This window comes from Papio anubis, chromosome 1 (assembly GCF_008728515.1).
Source record: "Papio anubis isolate 15944 chromosome 1, Panubis1.0, whole genome shotgun sequence".
NCBI lineage: Eukaryota > Metazoa > Chordata > Mammalia > Primates > Cercopithecidae > Papio > Papio anubis.
Window position 1 is genome coordinate 19,067,272 of NC_044976.1, and position 18,447 is coordinate 19,085,718.

At 40.2% G+C, this 18,447-nt stretch overlaps 1 protein-coding gene and 1 non-coding gene across 28 annotated transcripts in view; one reads left to right on the top strand and one right to left on the bottom strand.

The window, feature by feature from the left end:
- Positions 1–18,447, bottom strand: part of EIF4G3 (eukaryotic translation initiation factor 4 gamma 3) — a 376,290-nt gene that overhangs the window by 18,863 nt on the left and 338,980 nt on the right. For 26 of the 27 annotated variants that reach the window (XM_021936998.2, XM_021937011.2, XM_031665056.1 and 23 more), the window contains 4 exons: positions 17,695–17,810; positions 11,330–11,502; positions 1,937–2,062; positions 427–508 (listed from right to left, as the gene is read on the bottom strand). In XM_021936998.2, the coding sequence (XP_021792690.1) occupies positions 427–508; positions 1,937–2,062; positions 11,330–11,502; positions 17,695–17,810 (497 nt within the window). The remainder of the gene's footprint in view (positions 1–426; positions 509–1,936; positions 2,063–11,329; positions 11,503–17,694; positions 17,811–18,447) is intronic. The other variant, XR_004183106.1, reaches the window with a different exon arrangement.
- On the top strand, positions 11,710–11,771 carry LOC116272111. The gene has a single exon (XR_004180823.1). It is a non-coding gene; the product is annotated as a U7 small nuclear RNA (small nuclear RNA).

The following is an 18,447-nucleotide window of genomic DNA, read 5'->3' on the forward strand; positions in this document are numbered from 1 at the left end:
TTAGATTTATCTGTTCCCACTTTATAGACTGACAGCCTGCCACAGACTTTATAGACTGACAGCCTCCAACTCTATGGAGCTCTTCGTTGAAAGCTATTAAAACATATAAATGATACACCCATTTTGTTTCAAGGGAAGAAAAAATCACCAACCACAAATAACACGTCTTGAGATTCTTTAGAATTATACCAAATCTAGTCGAGATTTGATAAGTCTTCCCCATGATATTAGTAAACAGAAGGACAAATGCACCTCAGAAAGAAACTGGGTTGAAGCAGAGACCTCACTCTTTTTTTCAAAGAATAAAAGGAAATAGAATTTCTTGCACCCTGAGACCTAAGCTATTCACAGATAACCCAAGATCAAGATCACTGCACTGCCCTTTCTAATAATGCTGTTAAGGCTGACACTCAGTTTAACACTCACCATTTGTTTGCATAGTAGGTGCAATATTTCAGAAAGCAAGACCCCAGCTCTTCCAACAGGAAGTAAAGGTTTGCTAAATTCTCTGTAAAAGATAGGAGCAGTGAATAAGTACCTCTGAAGAAATCTTTTCTTCTAGAACAAGAGGCAAACAATGTGTGACAAAAAGCCAGACACTGTGCAACCTAAACAATACTGGGCAAGCCAAAGCTCCAGGACATGCTCTAAGTCATTTTCAGGAGAAGATCCTGAAAAGGAACATGCGAGTTCTTGGTTTTTACCTTTTTCTTTAACCACTTCAGTGATAGAAGCAACACAAAGCTCAGACTCGGTAATCTGTTTGTTTATGTAAGGTCTGCTTCAAGCTAAAACAAGAAGCATCTTAGGTAACAGGGAGTTGTGATGCTTTCATAAAGTTTTTTTGTTTTTTTTTTTTGAGGCAGAGTCTTGCTCTGTCGCCAGGTTGGAGTGCACTGGCGCAATCTCGGCTCACCGCAATCTCCAATTCCCTGGTTCAAGCGATTCTCCTGCCTCAGCCTCCCGAGTAGCTGGGATTAAAAGCACGCAACAACACACCCAGCTAATTTTTGCATTTTAGTAGAGATGGGGTTTCACCACCTTGGCCAGGATTGTTTTGATCTCCTGACCTTGTGATCCGCCTGCCTTGGCCTCCCAAAGTGCTGGGATTACAGGCGTGAGCCACCGTGCCTGGCCATATATAAAGTATTTTTAAGAAAGGAAGCTTTTCTTTATAGATGAAATTATGGATGAAACAGAGAAGGGGCCAATTTTTTAATAGTCTAAATCAGTATTTCTCAAACTGTGTTCCATAGGATATCTATACTTTAAGTGATGCAATGCTGAATTAAACAAAGCTAACTACTTTTTATTTATTGCTTTATTATAGGACTCTCATAAACTTTAATATGCTAAATATGTTTTGTTAATCTCAAAGAAAAGGGACATGGCAGTGTGCAAAGTTTGACTATATAAACAACTTTTGCGGAAACACTAGTGTTTCAAAGAACAGAGTTTGGGAACCACTGGTCTATATAATGTAGCATCCATTCTGCACTCATATCCAAACTTAGGAATACTTGAGATCTGTTTCTTTTATTATAATCATGAGCATGTACTATGGGGTACCGCAGTCTGACAAGCTACAGTGGGAAAATACAACTACTTACAGCACTAGTACAATGATAGACACAAAAGCCAGATTAACATTAAGCTTCTAAGAAGCAGTCATCTTCCAGTTACACGATTCTGGAGCCAATCTATTATCACAACTACCCTCAACAGACCACAGGGCTATCATATCCCCAACATATCTCAGGTGTAGACCTAGCATAATGTAACATTTTTACACTGAAATCAGAAGTCTTTAAGAGTCACAGGCTCCATTCAAGAGTCTCCAAAAGCAACCATGGGATAGTACTATGCTAGAGAGCTAGCAGGTGAGTTATGTGTCAGTTCTACCTGACATATATCAAGAGAAACAAGTATAGCTTACGTGGTAAGTTCTCTCATGGAGATTCCGCCTTCTTTTAACATGGGGGTCACCAGTTCAGCAAGGTACAACCAAATATGGGGAATATCAATGGCCATGTCATCTGCCAATTCCAAAGTTTCTGAAAAACTGAAAAGGAACGGGGGTAAAAATAACATGCAAATGTAATTCAAAAGTTAAGATTAAATAAAAAGATTAAAAAATCAATCAACAAATACATATTAATCACCTGCTATGTTAGGTACAGTCTAGCCACAAAGTAACTGGTAAACACATTACCATTCTCAAAGAGATTATGTCAGCGTGGGGAAAAAGACTAGAACAGACAAAAGCATACTTGCAGATAGAGCTAATACTCTGAAGAACATGAACTATGGTACCAGAAGGAGGTCAGAAAACACCTCCATATAAAGGTGACATTTGAAAGCCTTAAATGATGAAAAGGAGGACAGTCCTGTGAAGTTCTAGGGGAAAAACTATCCATTTAATCCTGTACTATAAAGAATTCACCACAGTTGAATATCACGTCCTCTGAGTCAATCAAAAGCACTGACTAAACACTTACTGTAACAAAGATCTGACACAAAGAAAAGGCAAAAATCTGTGTTCTTGAGGAACCTTACAATGGGTAAAAAAACTGGATGGATATAAAAGAGTCTGACAACATTACTAACACTACCATCATTATTACATGTTACACACTGTTCTATCTCTACAGAAAAGCTAATGGTTTCAGACTTTTGTCCTATGAATTATAACTATTTCTCAATGTCAAGCAAATGGGAATTAAATGTAAAACTTAGGAAAATCAAATATAAAATACCAGCAGTCTTATGTAGGCTAAAAATCACAGCTATTCACTTGGAAGTAGAAACAAACAACTCAAGACGTTGTTAATTATTTCCATATACAATATATTAAAAAGTACAAAAGCAAATGAATTTAACTACAGGAGACATACACATAACTGCAAGTCGTAAGGAAAGGGAGGAATGAATTGAAGGGCTAAGAGCAGGTGGTAATTGTATGCATGCCCTTTCAGATCTCTACAATTGTAAAATGTGTGCTTTTCCACTGCAGTTCCAGGTTCTAGCCAAAGTACGCCACCCTTTTTTCAGAGGCCTACATGTCAGTAAAACTTTTCACTTAAAAACAGCTACTACCGTGGGCAGGGTCACCATTCTGAAGCTGCCATTTCAAAACAGTTTGCAGCTCAGCCATATTACCTAACTCCGGGCTTCATGAATCCTTAATTCCAACTTTCTGACCTCACAGCTTGCAATTATTTGACGCCGAGGACAGTATCTGTGCTATGGCAAATAGATGTCAAATAATTGCAGGTTCTCTCATTATGTGCATACTTTGGGTTCAGTTAATGTACCCCTGATGGAATATAATCTAGCTGGACTCCAGGATTTCTAGGTTAACCACCTGACCCTGCCAACTCCTGCTCCATGGGCTAGCAGCATAAATGAAGCTGTTCAATGGGCCCAAGAGACAACTGTAGCCATGCTGGTCTTTCAGCAGTATATCTGCTGCTATTTCTATCTCATATATTTTACCTCATTACAAATAAAATATACCCATATTCTTGCCTTGGTTTTTTACTCCTTGATCAGTCAGTTCATCATGGGACAGTCTGCAGAATACAATCAGTGGTCAAATCTATACTGCTAACAAAAACCTTTTTTAGCTGAACACAGGATTTCCAGAGAACAAGCCTGTAAGGAGCTTATTGTTTTTTCAGGTTTACAGTTCCTAAATCCTGTTGCATGATTCTAAAAGAAAAATCCTAAGTGTACGGAAGCACCTAGGTAATAACTGTCCTTATGTCTTTGCACTACTACATAGCCTATAATAATGCTTTGCACCACACGTATTTTCTAAAAGCTGAAAAAATGAAACAGAGCTACATCATACCCTTGCCTCTTGGCATGTAGTGACCATCACAGTCATTGGACTGTCAGGCTGTTCTTTGGCTCCAGGGAAAAAACCACAGCCATTGGACTGAACTTTGGTAGGGTCTACATAGATGAGACTGCAGATATCCCTCCACCCATTTCAATTACAAAAGCTCCACTTCATTTTATATACTGGGTTTTTGTCTAAAATTTTAATTGTAGAAAGGGATACACGATTAAAAGAAAAATATTTTAAAATTTTAATGCAGTAAAGTTCTGATAAGAAATCTTTTAAAAAAGCAAAATAATGCTACCACAATTGAAAGTGGTATTGTCAAAATAACCAGAAAACAAATTATAAAATGGCAGTGGCAAGTCCTTATCTATAAATAATTATATCAAATGTAAATGGATTAAATTTTCCAATCAAAAGACGGAGTGGCTAAATAGATTAAAAAATAAGATCTGGCCAGGTGCAATGGCTCATGCCTATAATCCCAACACTTGAAGGGGCCAAGGCAGGAGGATCACTTGAGCCTAGTTGTTGGAGACCATCCTGGGCAATGTAGGGAGACTCTGTCTCTATAAAAAAATAAAAAAAATTAGCCAGGCATCATGATACATGGCTGTGGTCTCAGCTACCCAGGAGGATTGCTTGAGCCCAGAAAGAAGAGGTTGCAGTGAGCCTTGATTGCGCCACTACACCCCAGCCTCGGTGACAGAGTGTGACTCTCTCTCAAAACTTAAAAAATAAATAAATGAAAAATGAGATCCAACCATATGCTGTCTGTAAGAGACTCATTTTACTAGTAAGGACATTAACAGACTGAAAAGAAAGAAAAGAAAAAAGATATTTCATGAAAACAGAAACCAAAAGAGGGCAAGGGTAGCTATACTTACACAAGACAAAAAGGACATTAAGTCAAAAACTGTAAGAGACAAAGGTCATTAGGTAATGATAAAGGAATCAATTTACTAAGAGGATATCACAATTATAAATACATATGCACCTCACATTGGAGTACCTAAAAACATAAGGCAATTAATTATCTGAAGGGAAAGATAGACTACAGTACAGCAAGAGTAGGGGACCTCAACACCCTTCTTTAAACAATGAACAACTCATCTAGACAGAAAATCAGTAAGGAAACATTGGCCTTGAATTATACTTTAAACCAAATAAAAATATACAGAACATTCCATTAAACAGCAGCAGAATACATATTCTTCTAAAGTGCAAATAAAACATTCTCCCCAATAGATCATATGTTAGACCACAAAACAAGATTTAACAAATTTAAGAGGACTGAAATCATATCAAGTATCTTTTTGGATCACAATGCAATAAAACTTGAAATCAGTAACAGGGGAAATCTTGGAAAATATCCAAACATGTGAATGTCAAACAACATTCTCCTAAACAACCAATAGGTCACAGAAAAAAATTACAAAGGAATTTTTAAAAATACCTTGAGACAAATGAAAATGGAAACACAACATCCAAAACTTATAGAATGCAGCAAAAGTACTCTTAAGAGGGAAAAATGAGTATGCATATCAAAAAAGAAAAAAGATCTCAAACAATATACCATTACACATCAAGGAAATAGAAGAACAAACTAAGCCCAAAGTTAGCACAGGGAAGGAAATAACAAACATGCAAACAGAAATAAATGAAATAGACACTTAAAAAATGAAAGAAAAAAAAAATCAATGATACTCGGAGTTTTTTTTTGTTTTTTTTTGGAATAATGAAGAAAATCAAGAAACCCTTATCTAGACTAGGAGAAAAGAGAGAAGACTCAAAATAAGGAATGAAAGAGGAGATATTACAACTGATACCACAGAAATACAAAGGATCATTTAGAAACTACTATGAACAATAATATGGATAATCTAGAAAAAAACAGATAAACTCATAGATACATACAACAAATCAAGACTGAATTATGGCCAGGTGCACTGCCTTCAACCTATAATCCCAGCACTTTGAGAGGCCAAGGTGGAAGGATCATTTGAGTCTAGGAGTGCAAGACCAGCCTGGGCAACATAGTGAGACATCATCTCTAAAAAAAATAAAAAATGAGCTGAGCATAGTGGCATGCACCTACTGTTCCAGCTACTTCAGAGGCTGAGGTGGGAGGATCACTTGAGCCCAGGAGGTTGAGGTTGCAGTGAGCCACGATGAAGCCACTGCACTCCAACCCGGGTGACAGAGCAAGACCCTATCTCAGAAAGGAAAAAAAAAAAAAAAAAGGCCCAGGACTAGATGGCTTCACTGCTGAATTCTACCAAACACTTGAAGAAGAACAAATTCTTCTCAAACTCTTCCAAGAAATCGAAGTGGAGAAAATACTTTCCAAGTCATTTTACAAGGTCAGTATGGCAATCCTCCCACCTCAGCTTCTTAAGTAGCTGCAGCTATAGGCACCCACCAGCATGCCCAGATAGTTTTGGTATTTTTTGGTAGGGATGGGGTTTCACCATGTTGCCCAGGCTAGTCTGAAACTCCTAGGCTCAAGCAACTTGCCCACTATGGCCTCCCAAAGTGTTTTTTTGTTTTTAAAGATAGGATCTCACTCTGTTGCCCAGGCTGGGGTGCAGTGATGTTCTCATAGTTCATTACAGCCTTGAACTCCTGGGCTCAAGCAATCTTCCTGCCTCAGCCTCCCAAGTAGCTGTAATTATTGGCATGTGCCACCATGCACAGCTACTTTTTTTGTTAATTTTTTTTTAGAGATGGGGTCTTGCTATGTTGCCCAGACTGGTCGTCTTGAACTCCTGGCCTCAAGCCATCCTCCCACCTTAGCCTCCCTGGTAGCTGAAGATTACAGGTGCGAGTCACCATGTCCAGCCTATGTAGGGTCTTTTACCAATGTAGAATTGCTGCAAGCAGTAATAAAAGTTCCAGAAAAGCAGTCAAGGAAGAGATAAGAATTTCCTCTCTAACAAACATCTCCCAAAATGAAATATTAATGTATCAATCTTCCTCTAGGGTACATATTTTGTGTCTATTGTCCACTCTAATTTTTACAACCTTGGTCTTCATTTGTTTATTACACTTTCGAAGTCATTCCAATTCTGTGACTAACAGCAAACTGCACTCAACTATATTTATTAGACAGTTTTTAAAAAGTTTTCTGAAATCATGATATAAAAAGACTATCAACACACAGTTTGAAGTGCATGTACCTATACAATAATGCTTCTACCTATCTACCTACCGACCTAACTTGTGTCATAAAGTATTTAGATTCAAGTCCTGAAAATCTCAGGAGAATGGCTTGATGTTATCTTTGTGGAGGTATGTTTTACACACAGCAACTATTATGCTCACAGTTGACATAACATCTTGTAAGGAAAATTCCAAAGGCCCTAAAAGCTATATTCATAGAGCCTATTTGAAATTTTTGTCTATTTTACTACTTTGCAGCAGTGCATACTCTAAAGAGAACCATAGGGAGAAATGGCAGATTAGTAACTAGCTCACCAGGGATCAGTATACCTGGAGGCTTTCTGCCTTTTTTTTTTTTTTTTTTTTTGAGATGGAGTCTCACTCTGTTGCCAGGATGGAGTGCACTGGTGCAATCTCGGCTCACTGCAACCTCCGACTCCCTAGTTCACACAATTCTCCTGCCTCAGCCTCCCGAGTAGCTAGGATTACAGGCATGCACCACCATGCCTAGCTAATTTTTGTATTTTCAGTAGAGATGGGGTTTCACCATGTTGGCCAGGATGGTCTCAATCTCCTGACCTCGTGATCCGCCTGCTTCGGACTCCCAAAGTGCTGGGATTACAGGCGTGAGCCACCGCGCCTGGCTGCCTTTCTGCTTTCTAACCTTCCCAGGGTTATCACTGGCTTGGCAAGCTAGGCAGAAACTGCTTTCCCAACTGTTCAGAAGTTGACATCTAAGCAGTAGCAGCACCCAAAGCAGCTGATCTCAGAGGCTCTTCCACAATACTATGGAAGGACAACACTATCTTTGTAGGTTAAGAAATAGAAGCAGGCCGGGCGCGGTGGCTCAAGCCTGTAATCCCAGCACTTTGGGAGGCCAAGACGGGTGGATCACGAGGTCAGGAGATTGAGACCATCCTGGCTAACACGGTGAAACCCCGTCTCTACTAAAAAATACAAAAACCTAGCTGGGCGCGGTGGCGGGCGCCTGTAGTCCCAACTACTCGGGAGGCTGAGGCAGGAGAATGGCGTGAACCTGGGAGGCGGAGCTTGCAGTGAGCTGAGATCCGGCCATTGCACTCCAGCCTGGGTGACAGAGCGAGACTCCGTCTCAAAAAAAAAAAAAAAAAAAAGAAATAGAAGCAAAAGACAGGGTATCTTCATGGCTCCAATAAATGGTCCCCCTAGACAGTATGAACCATTTATAACTCAGGTTTTAGAAAGGATTGTGAAATTCTCATCTACTTGCAAGACGGCTCCTGGCGGACACTGACATGAAGCAATCCCTACCATTTCCCTCTTAGAAAAAGGTGGGCACTAAATTGTCAGGCCTCTCCATTCAGAATAAAATAGTACAACTTTTACATGTCTTGGTCTAAGGTCCAAGACTGGTTAGGTCAAAGCATCAAAAGTTAGGCCTGGAGACACTGCACTGCCTCTAGTTGCAGAAGGAAGCAGGTATGGTGAAACATGAAGTAACTGCTGAGACACAGAAGCGTTAACCTCATTTTATGTCTAAATAAAAGGTAGTAGTGTGGTAGTTATTGCCAGCAACAGCAATTCTACTACCAACAACAAAAGTGTAGCCACCATGTCTGGTTATGATATTCTTTCTTCAGGGAATCCCACAAAGAGAGAAATGCAAATGTCTGAGATATCCTAGAGACTAAGTTAGTATCTCACAAGTTCAATTATAGCCAATAATGGTGGACTACGCTTCCGGGGATCTTTATAGATATGAATCAACTTCTGAATATAGTTTGAAGAGACAGAAAATAGTAAACAATAATTTACCATTATCATTTCCAGAATTTTCTGAGGAATATATCATAATACCTGGGTAATAAGTAACTATTTATAAATAGATATCCTTGTTACTCCAACAGTATTATTTCTAGGAAATTATAGTTTCAAGTCTGCTGGGGGGACCATATTCAATCTGATTTTGAGGTGTACATACCTTCATTTGCTCTTACCATTTGCACTGGCTAGTTACTGGACTGAACTGGAAGCTTCTCTTTTAAAACTGGGAAACCATCCTGGCCTTAAAAACCAATAACCACAGCAACTTTTGCCAAAATTTCTTACTAACTGGTTCAAATGGACTTAATCTAGTCATTCACTGAATTCAGAGCAATCTAGCTTATTGCTGAAAGAAAACTTTTTTTTTTTTTCCATACAAGGTCTCATTCTGTTACCTAGGCTGGCGTGCAGTGGTGTGATCATGGCTCACTGCAGCCTGGACCTCCCAGGTGCAATCCTTCTGCCTCAGCCTCCCAAGTAGCTGGGACTATAGGTGCACACCACCATGCCCAGCTAATTTTTGTATTTTTAGTATAAATGGAGTTTCACCATGTTGCACAGGCTGGTCTCAAACTCCTGGGCTCAAGCGATCTTTCTGCCTCAGCCTTCCAAAGTGCTAGGATTACAGGTGTGAGTCACCATGCCCAGCCTGAAAGAAAACTTTTTTTTTTTTGAGAGGGAGTCTCACTCTGTCGCCCAGCATGGAGTGCAGTGGCACAATTTCAGCTCACTGCAACCTCTGCCTCCCTAGTTCAAGCGATTCTCTTGCTTCAGTCTCTGGGTAGCTGGGATTCGTGCCACCATGCCTGGCTAATTTTTTGTATTTTTAGTAGAGACAGGGTTTCACCATGTTAGCCAGGATGATTTCGATCTCCTGACCTCGTGATCCACCCGCCTTGGCCTACCAAAGTGCTAGGATTACAGGTGTGAGCCACGGTGCCCAGCCTAATTTTCATAGTTTTAGTAGAGATGGGGTTTCACCATGTTGGTCAGGCTGGTCTTGAACTCCTGACCTTGTGATCTGCCCGCCTCGGCCTCCCAAAATACTGGGATTACAGGTGTGAGTCACCACGCCTGGCAAGAAAACTTTTTAATGATCCTAGGGGCAAGTATAAATTTTCGAGGACTTAGAAGACAATGTCATCATTGTCTGCAAAATCAAATGAATAAATTCAACAATGACTTGTTTTTTTGAGACTAAGCCAGGCAGAGTGCAGTGGTGCAATCTTCGCTCACTGCAACCTCCGCCTCCCAGGTTCAAGCGATTCTTATGCCTCAGCCTCACAAGTAGCTGGGATTGCAGGTTCACGCCACTACATTGGGCTAATTTTTGTATTTTTAGTAGATGTTGGCCATGGCTGGTTTCAGACTCCTGATCTCAAGTGATCCACCCGCTGCAGCCTCCCGAAGTGCTGGGATTACAGGTGTGAGCCACTGCACCCGGACAATAATGACATTTAATGGTTACCTTATTCTAAAAGGATGGCCATATGTGAAATGAATACAGAAAAATATACAGTGTCATTTAATCATATGTGCATTTAATTTATGAGAATATAAGCTTGGCAAAAAAAAAAAGAAAAAAAAAAAAGAAAGGAAAATTACAAGTAGTGCAGAATTCTTACTGCCATTTGACTCAATAAGCATATGTCCAAGTGAGGACGAGATGGCAGATGCATATCCAATGTCCAGACCTTAGGAGATCCTAGTTGCTATTCCCTTAGAGAGTGGGCATCTGTCAGTGCTGGGTGTGACTCTGTGTTTATATTTGATACAACATGGCTCCTAAAACAAAATTTTTTACCAATGCAATTTTCACTTTAAACATTGGTTATACAACCTATGCCTGGGTAAAATTTTGTGGTTGAACCAAAAGGAACCTGATCTATGCACTTGTGATGATGGTATATCACAAATATACCAGAACCTGATCAAATGAGGATTCACCACCAATGACAGGCAGACCTCATCAAACCGTCCATTGACAAGAATCATAATGAAACCAAACTGAAACAGACTAAATCATTAAGAACATGGAGTTACACATCCTTCTCCATGAGGCTAGAGTGGGCAGACAAGTGCTTCCTAGCCACAATAACCATGGTTTATTGGAAGAATAAGGTTTTTAAATTTAAGACAATTTTTCAGAATTGTTCTCACAAAGAAAAGGTTTTTTCCTCAAAGAACATTTGGGGATCACATGTAAATGGGCTGCTAAAGGCCTCAGAGTTTCCCTGAGCCTAAGGGGTCTCTGCTACCTTACTTACATCATGATAGAGATCTAACAATAATATTCAGAAAACCAAAAGATAACCTTTATGCCCTAGCACAATCTATAAAATGCCATCACATCAACCAACATATATCAATATATTAATTGCATCATATCAACACATTACAGTGGATACAATTTTCATCTATGGAAAAAACTAAATACTTAAAGAGGTAAGTACTTTAAAAATTAACTGATACCCAAGAGCCTAGTAACTGAATACCACTCTTGAAGAGGATACCGACCCTTTGAAAAAGTCCTGTTTGCTGAGTTTTTCTGATTGTACCAGCTGATAGAGTAGTTGGCCCATGTGATCCCTGGTGATCTGGCTCCTTTCCAGGGTGGACTCCACTCCCACTCTCACAAAAACATGTAGCAGGCCCTGGGTATTCAGCTCTTCCACACACTGCACGGCTTCCTGTTCCAACAGCAAAGAAAGGCTTACTCCAAAATCTGGATAGTGTTACCAGAATGTTAAGATAACTTTAAAATCTTTTACTTAGAATCAGGAGAAAGCTCCATGAACAGGACAGTTTCCATATTTAAGTTTCTATTTGTTTAACATACTATATAGCTCAGTAAATTGCAGGCTGATATGGGCAATATTAAAAGTCATACAAAAAAAGAGCATTATAGCTCTTTTCAAATTTGTCTAGTAGGTTTTCCAGTTTTTACCAGAGAACCGTTTTTATAAATAAAAATTTTTTAAAAAATGATGCATCTTTACAAAGTTAACATGTTTAGTTTAACAATTTTATTAAACATCACTCAAAGGGCCAGAGTCAAATGTATTTTTCTACATAATATTTACTTATTTTATGATCATTTATTTAAAAAATTGAAAATAGTATATTATGAAATAGATATTTAATGTCGTGATTCAAAAGCCTTAATGTGTCAACAGAGGTTACTGTGTCTATGTAGGTTAATATTTGCTCAATCTTCAATGAAAAAGTCTTCTTATGAAAATTAAACTGAAGTGATATAGTTAGGTTAAGCATTAAAATTCTTTTAGTAAGTTTTTGTGGTATGCTTCTTAATTTGTGCTTGTTAACTGGTGTTTACTATAGAGTAATCCAGCCAAGTCAATATCTTTGGTCTGAAGGGTGAAAGCCGGTCAGCCAGAGTTGCTGATACACCAATAAAGCAGTGTACCTCTCTGCTCTCAGCTACTGGAAATTAGTCTGGTGCCCTGAATTCAAAATCTGTTGGTTCAACCTTTGAAGCAAAGTAGCTCTTCCAAGGGGGACGATGTAGGTAGGAAGGGTGGTGACCTGATGCAGAAGGGAGGAAGCTCATCTAGGCGTCTCACCACTGATGCTTTTTCCTCCTTGCTCCTTTATTTAATACCTCCCTCACATTAACTTTTTATCTAACAAAATTTCAAGCCTACAGAAAAATTAAAGTCATACAATATACAACTACATATCTTCACTTTGATTTAGATTCATCAATTGTTTTCTTTCTTTCTGAATGTCCAAATTTACTATTAATGATGTCAATAAAAATATTTGATATATAATACATATTCAAATTTCCACAACTGTCTCTAAAGGTCTAACACAGCTTTTTGTTGTTGCTGAGTCCAGTTGAGAATCCGACTTTACATGTTATGATGTTGTTCATATTCCTTTAATCTAGAACGGTCCTTTCTCTTTTTTGTCTTTTCATGACATTGCCATTTTTGAAACATTCAAGACAATTATCATGTAAAATGGTTTCTTTTTTCTTTTGAGACGGAGTTTCACTCTTGTTGCCCAGGCTGGAGTACAATTATGCAATCTTGGCTCACTGAAACCTCTGCCTCCCAGGTTCAAGAGATTCTCCTGCCTCAGTCTCCCAAGTAGCTGGGATTACAGGCATGCACCACCAAGCCTGGCTAATTTTGTATTTTTAGTAGAGACGATGTTTCCCCATGTTGGTCAGGCAGGTTTCAAACTCCTGACCTCAAGTAATCGCCTGCCTCAGCCTCCCAAAATGCTGGGATTATAGGCGTGAGCCACCGCGCCCGGCTGTAAAAGATTTCTTATATATGCTTTTAACCAACTAATTCCCTTTTGTTTCTGGCCACATCTGTACCTCACACACAGTCTTAGTTTGTTAAATAAATTACCACTCATCCTTCTTATTCCAACTTCCAGAATGTCGCTTCTGTCTATTCCCTGGTCTCTTTATCCTTGTGGGTCTTTCACTTTTTTTTTTTTTTTTTGAGACGGAGTCTTGCTCTGTCGCCCAGGCTGGAGTGCAGTGGCGCGATCTCCCCTCACTGCAAGCTCCACCGCCTCCCGGGTTCACACCATTCTCCTGCCTTAGCGTCCCTAGAAGCTGGGACTACAGGCGCCCGCCATGACGCCCCGCTAATTTTTTTGTATTTTTAGTAGAGACGGGGTTTCACCGTGTTCGCCAGGATGGTCTCGATTTCCTGACCTCCTGATCCGCCCGCCTCGGTCTCCCAAAGTGCTGGGATTACAGGTGTAAGCCACCGCACCCGGCCTTTTTTTTTTTTTTTTTTTTAAACAATATAAGGTCTCACTTAGTTACCCAGGCTAGAGTGTAGTGGCATGATTATAGCTCACCACTGCTTCAAGTTCCCAGGCTCAGGCAATCCTCCTGCCTCAGCCTCCCCAGTAGCTAGGACCACAGGTGTGCCACCATGCCCAGCTAATTAAAAAAATTTTTTTTGTGGAGATGGATATCTTGCCCAGGCTGGTCTTAAATTCCTGGGCTCAAGTAATCCCGCTAGCCTTAGCCTCCTAAAGTGCTGGGATTACAGGGGTGAGCCACCGTACCTGGCCCCTTGTGGGTTTTTTAACCTTACTTTAAGCCAATCAACGTCATTGCTACGCCTTTTCCAAAGGACCTGTAAATGAATGCAAATATTCAATCCTCAAGCTGGGCGTGGTGGCTCACACCTGTAATCTCAGCACTTTCGGAGGCCAAGGTGGGCAGATCATTTGAGGTCAGCAGTTCGAGACCAGGCTGGTCAAGAAGGCGAAACCCTGTGTCTACCAAAAATACAAAAATTAGCCGTGTATAGTGGCACGCGCCTGTAATCCCAGCCACTCGGGAGGCTGAGGCAGGAGAATTGCTTGGAACTGGGAGGCGGAGCTTGCAGTGAGCTGCAATCGCCCCACAGCACTCCAGCCTGGGCAACAGGGCAAGACTCTGTCTCCAAAAAATAAAAAATAAAAAATAAAATAAATAAATAAATAAATATCAATCCTCACTACACGGAAGTGATTAAATGTCTTCTAATGGGAATTCATTCACTGTGTTTGCATAAAGGGTCAATTAGCTATATCATGATACACATTTTTTAAACTTTAAAAAGTTCAGGGGTACATGTGCAGGATGTACAGGTTTGCTACATAGGTAAATGTGTGTCATGGGGGTTTGCTGTAGGGATTATTTCATCACCCAGATACTAAGCCTAGTATCCACTAGTTATTTTTCCTGATCCTCTCTCTCTCCTTCCACCTTCTGTCCTCCAGTAGGCCCCAGTGTGCATTGTTCCCCTCTACGTGTCCATGTGTTCTCATCATTTAGTTTCCACTTACAAGTGAGAACATCAGGTATTTGCTTTTCTGTTCCTGCATTAGTTTGCTAAGGATAATGGCCTCCAGCAAAATCCATGTCCCTACAAAGGACATGATCTTGGTCTTTGTATGGCTGTATAATATTTCACGGCGTCTATGTACCACATTTTCTTTATCCAGTCTATTGTTGATGGGCATTTAGGTTGATTGCATGTTTTTGCTATTGTGAACAGCGCTACAATGAACACACGTGTGCATGTGTCTTTATAAGAGAACAATTTATATTCCTTTGGGTATATACCCAGTAATGGGATTGCTGGGTCAAATGTTATTTCTGTCTCTAGGTCTCTCATAAGTAGCCACACTGTCTTCCACAATGATTGAACTAATTTACACTCCAACAGTATAAAAGTGTTCCTTTTTCTCCACAACCTTGCCAACATCTATTATTTTTTGATTTTTTAATAAGAGCCATTCTAACTGGTATCAGATGGTATGTCATTGTGGTTTTGATTTGCATTTCTCTAATAATCAGTGATGTTGAGCTTTTTTTTCTTGTGATTGTTGGCCACATGTATGTCTTCCTCTGAATATTGTCTGTTCATGTCCTCTGTCTACTTTTTAGTGTGTTTTTTTTATTTCTTGTAAATTTGTTTAAGCTCCTCATAGATGCTGCACATAAGACCTTTGTTGGGGGCCAGGCGCAATGGCTTATGCCTGTAATCCCAGTACTTTGGGAGGCGGATCACCTGAGGTTAGGAGTTTGAGACCAGCCTGGTCAACATGGCGAAACCCCATCTCTACTAAAAATACAAAAAAATTAGCTGGGGGTGGTGGTAGGTGCCTGTAATCCCAGTTACTCGGGAGGCTGAGGTAGGAGAATTGCTTGAACCCGGGAGGTGGAGGTTGCAGTGAGCTGAGATTGCACCACGGCACTCCAGCATGGGTGACAAGAGCAAAACTCTGTCTCCATAAAAAAAAAAAAGAGAGCAAAAGAAAAAAACGACAACAAAAAACCACCTTTGTCTGATGTATACATTGCAAACAGTTTCTCCTATTCTGTAAGTTGTCTGTTTATTCTGTTGATTGATAGTTTCTTTTGCTGTGCAGAAGCTCTGTCATTTGATTAGATCCCATTTGTAAATTTTTGTTTTCATTGCAATTGCTTTTGGCATCTTCATCATGAAATCTTTGCCTGTGCCTATGTCCTGAATGGTATTGTGTAAGTTTTCTTCTTCACAGTTTTGAGTTTTACATTTTAATCCATCTCTAGTTGATTTTTGTATATGGTATAAGGAAAGGGTCCAATTTCAATTTTCCGCATATGACCAGCCAGGTATCCCAACACCATTTATTAAAATGGGAATCCTTTCCCCATTGCTTGTTTTTGTCAGGTTTGTTGAAGATAATTGAAGGTGTGTAGTCTTATTTCTGGGTTCTCTATTCTGTTCCACTGGTCTGTGTGTCTGTTGTTGTACCATACCACATTGTTTTGGTTACTGTAGCCCTGTAATATAATTTGAAGTAGGTTCAGTGCGGTAGCTCATGCCTGTAATTCCAGAACTTTGGGAGGCCGAGGAGGGCGGATCACAAGGTCAGGAGATCAAGACCATCCTGGCTAACACGCTGAAACCCCGTCTCTACTAAAAGTACAAAAAATTAGCCAGGCGTGGTGGCAGGTGCCTGTAGTCCCAGCTACTTGGGAGGCTGAGGCAGGAGAATGGCGTGAACCCAGGAGGCAGAGCTTGTAGTGAGCCGAGATCGTGCCACTGCACTCCAGCCTGGGCAACAGTGTAAGACTTTGACTCAAAAAAAAAAAATTATATATATATATACACACACACACACACACACATACACACACACATATACACACATACATGGTTTGAAGCAGAGCAGTGTGATGCCTCCAGTTTGTTCTTTTTGCTTACGACTGTCTTGGCTATTTGGGCTCCTTTTTTTGGTTCCATATGAATTTTTAAATAGGTTTTTCTAGTTTTGTGTAGAATGTCAAAGGTAGTTTAATGGGAATAGCACCGAATCTATAAATTGCTTTGGGCAGTATAGCCATTTTTATGATAGTGATTCTTCCTATCCATGAGCATGGGACGTGTGGTGGCTCAGGCCTGTAATCCCAGCACTTTAAGAGCCCGAGGTGGAGGCCGGGCGCGGTGGCTCAAGCCTGTAATCCCAGCACTTTGGGAGGCCGAGACAGGCGGATCAGGAGGTCAGGAGATCGAGACCATCCTGGCTAACACAATGAAACCCCGTCTCTACTAAAAATACAAAAAAATTAGCCGGGCATGGTGGCGGCGCCTGTAGTCCCAGCTACTTGGGAGGCTGAGGCAGGAGAATGGCGGGAACCCGGGAGGCGGAGCTTGCAGTGAGCCGAGGTCGCGCCACTGCACTCCAGCCTGGGCGACAGAGCGAGACTCCGCCTCAAACAAACAAACAAACAAACAAACAAACAAACAAAAAAAAAAAAAAAAGAGCCCGAGGTGGGTGGATCATTTGAGGTCAGGCGTTCAAGACCAGCCTGGCCAAAATGGTGAAACCCCACCTCTTCTAAAAATACAAAAATTAGCTGGGCATGGTTACAGGCACCTGTAGTCCCAGCTACTTGGGAGAGTGAGGTAGGAGAATTGCTTGAACTTGGGAGGTGGAGGTTGCAGTGAGCCGAGATTGTGCCACTGCACTCCAGCCTGGGCAACAGAGCAAGACTCTGTCTCAAAGAAATAAAAAAGACCATGACAGCTATATCCAGGGTGCCAGAAATGCTTCATAATGATAATGTGTTGTTTTTGCTCCTTAATATCGAAGTCAATTTGGTTTTCCTTTAGTGGGGAAGGATTGGTACTCATTCTCTCTGCCCACCACTCTATGTTGTAAATTATAGCATCCAATTAAAAGAGAGTACTTGGCAGAAATGCATGAGCGTTAAGCAAACTGAATTGTGTAGGACTTGGATTACTCAACCTAAGTATTATCAGTTCATAATGACACCTGATTTAGACCAGAACCAAGTATTATATACTGTCAAAGGACTTTGTTTTTTTTTTTTTAATCTCATTTACCTTAAAATCATTAATGTGCAGAAATTCATCAATGATAGATTTGGACTTCCTCTCCATTTCCTCTTCTGATAATGCAGCCTTGTCAGGAGCTGACACTGCTGAAATTTCTGGTTTTGCTATTAGAGAGGCCCCCCCCAAAGAAAAGTAAAAATAATAAAAATTACTATTAAAATAGTGAGATTATGGTTGACAATATTATGTACTTTACATTATTTTTACAGTAAAGGCATTTAATAGCTACAAGACAATAGATACAAGACATTTAAACAGAATACAGAAACCTTTTGTTTTAGAATAGATTTGCACTAACTAACTTTATAATCTACAATAACAATGAACAAGATTTAGGAACATGATAAACTTTCCTATTTAAAGCTTTTTTGTTCCTTTCTGTATTATGATTGTTCCCCATTGCTTCGAAGATGAAGAGTTCACGAGGTCTTCACAATCCTGCACAGGTCAGGGCCCTGCTTGCTACTAAGCCTGAGCCACACTGCTGCTTGAACAAATCGTGGCTATTCCTACTACAGCTTTGCTCATAGTAATCCTGTCTGGAGTGCTCTTTTCCTCTGCTTCACACCCATCCCTGTCTACAAACCTGCTTCATTCCCATGGGTCCTTCAGATGAAGGAAACCTCCCCTTGCCCTAATTCTACATAGCTCCTTGGTACCAGATAGTTCTAAGTATTCTCTTAGAACTAAATTCCTTTCTTCATAGCACCTTTCTCAGTTTGTGTCTTTTGTGGAATTACT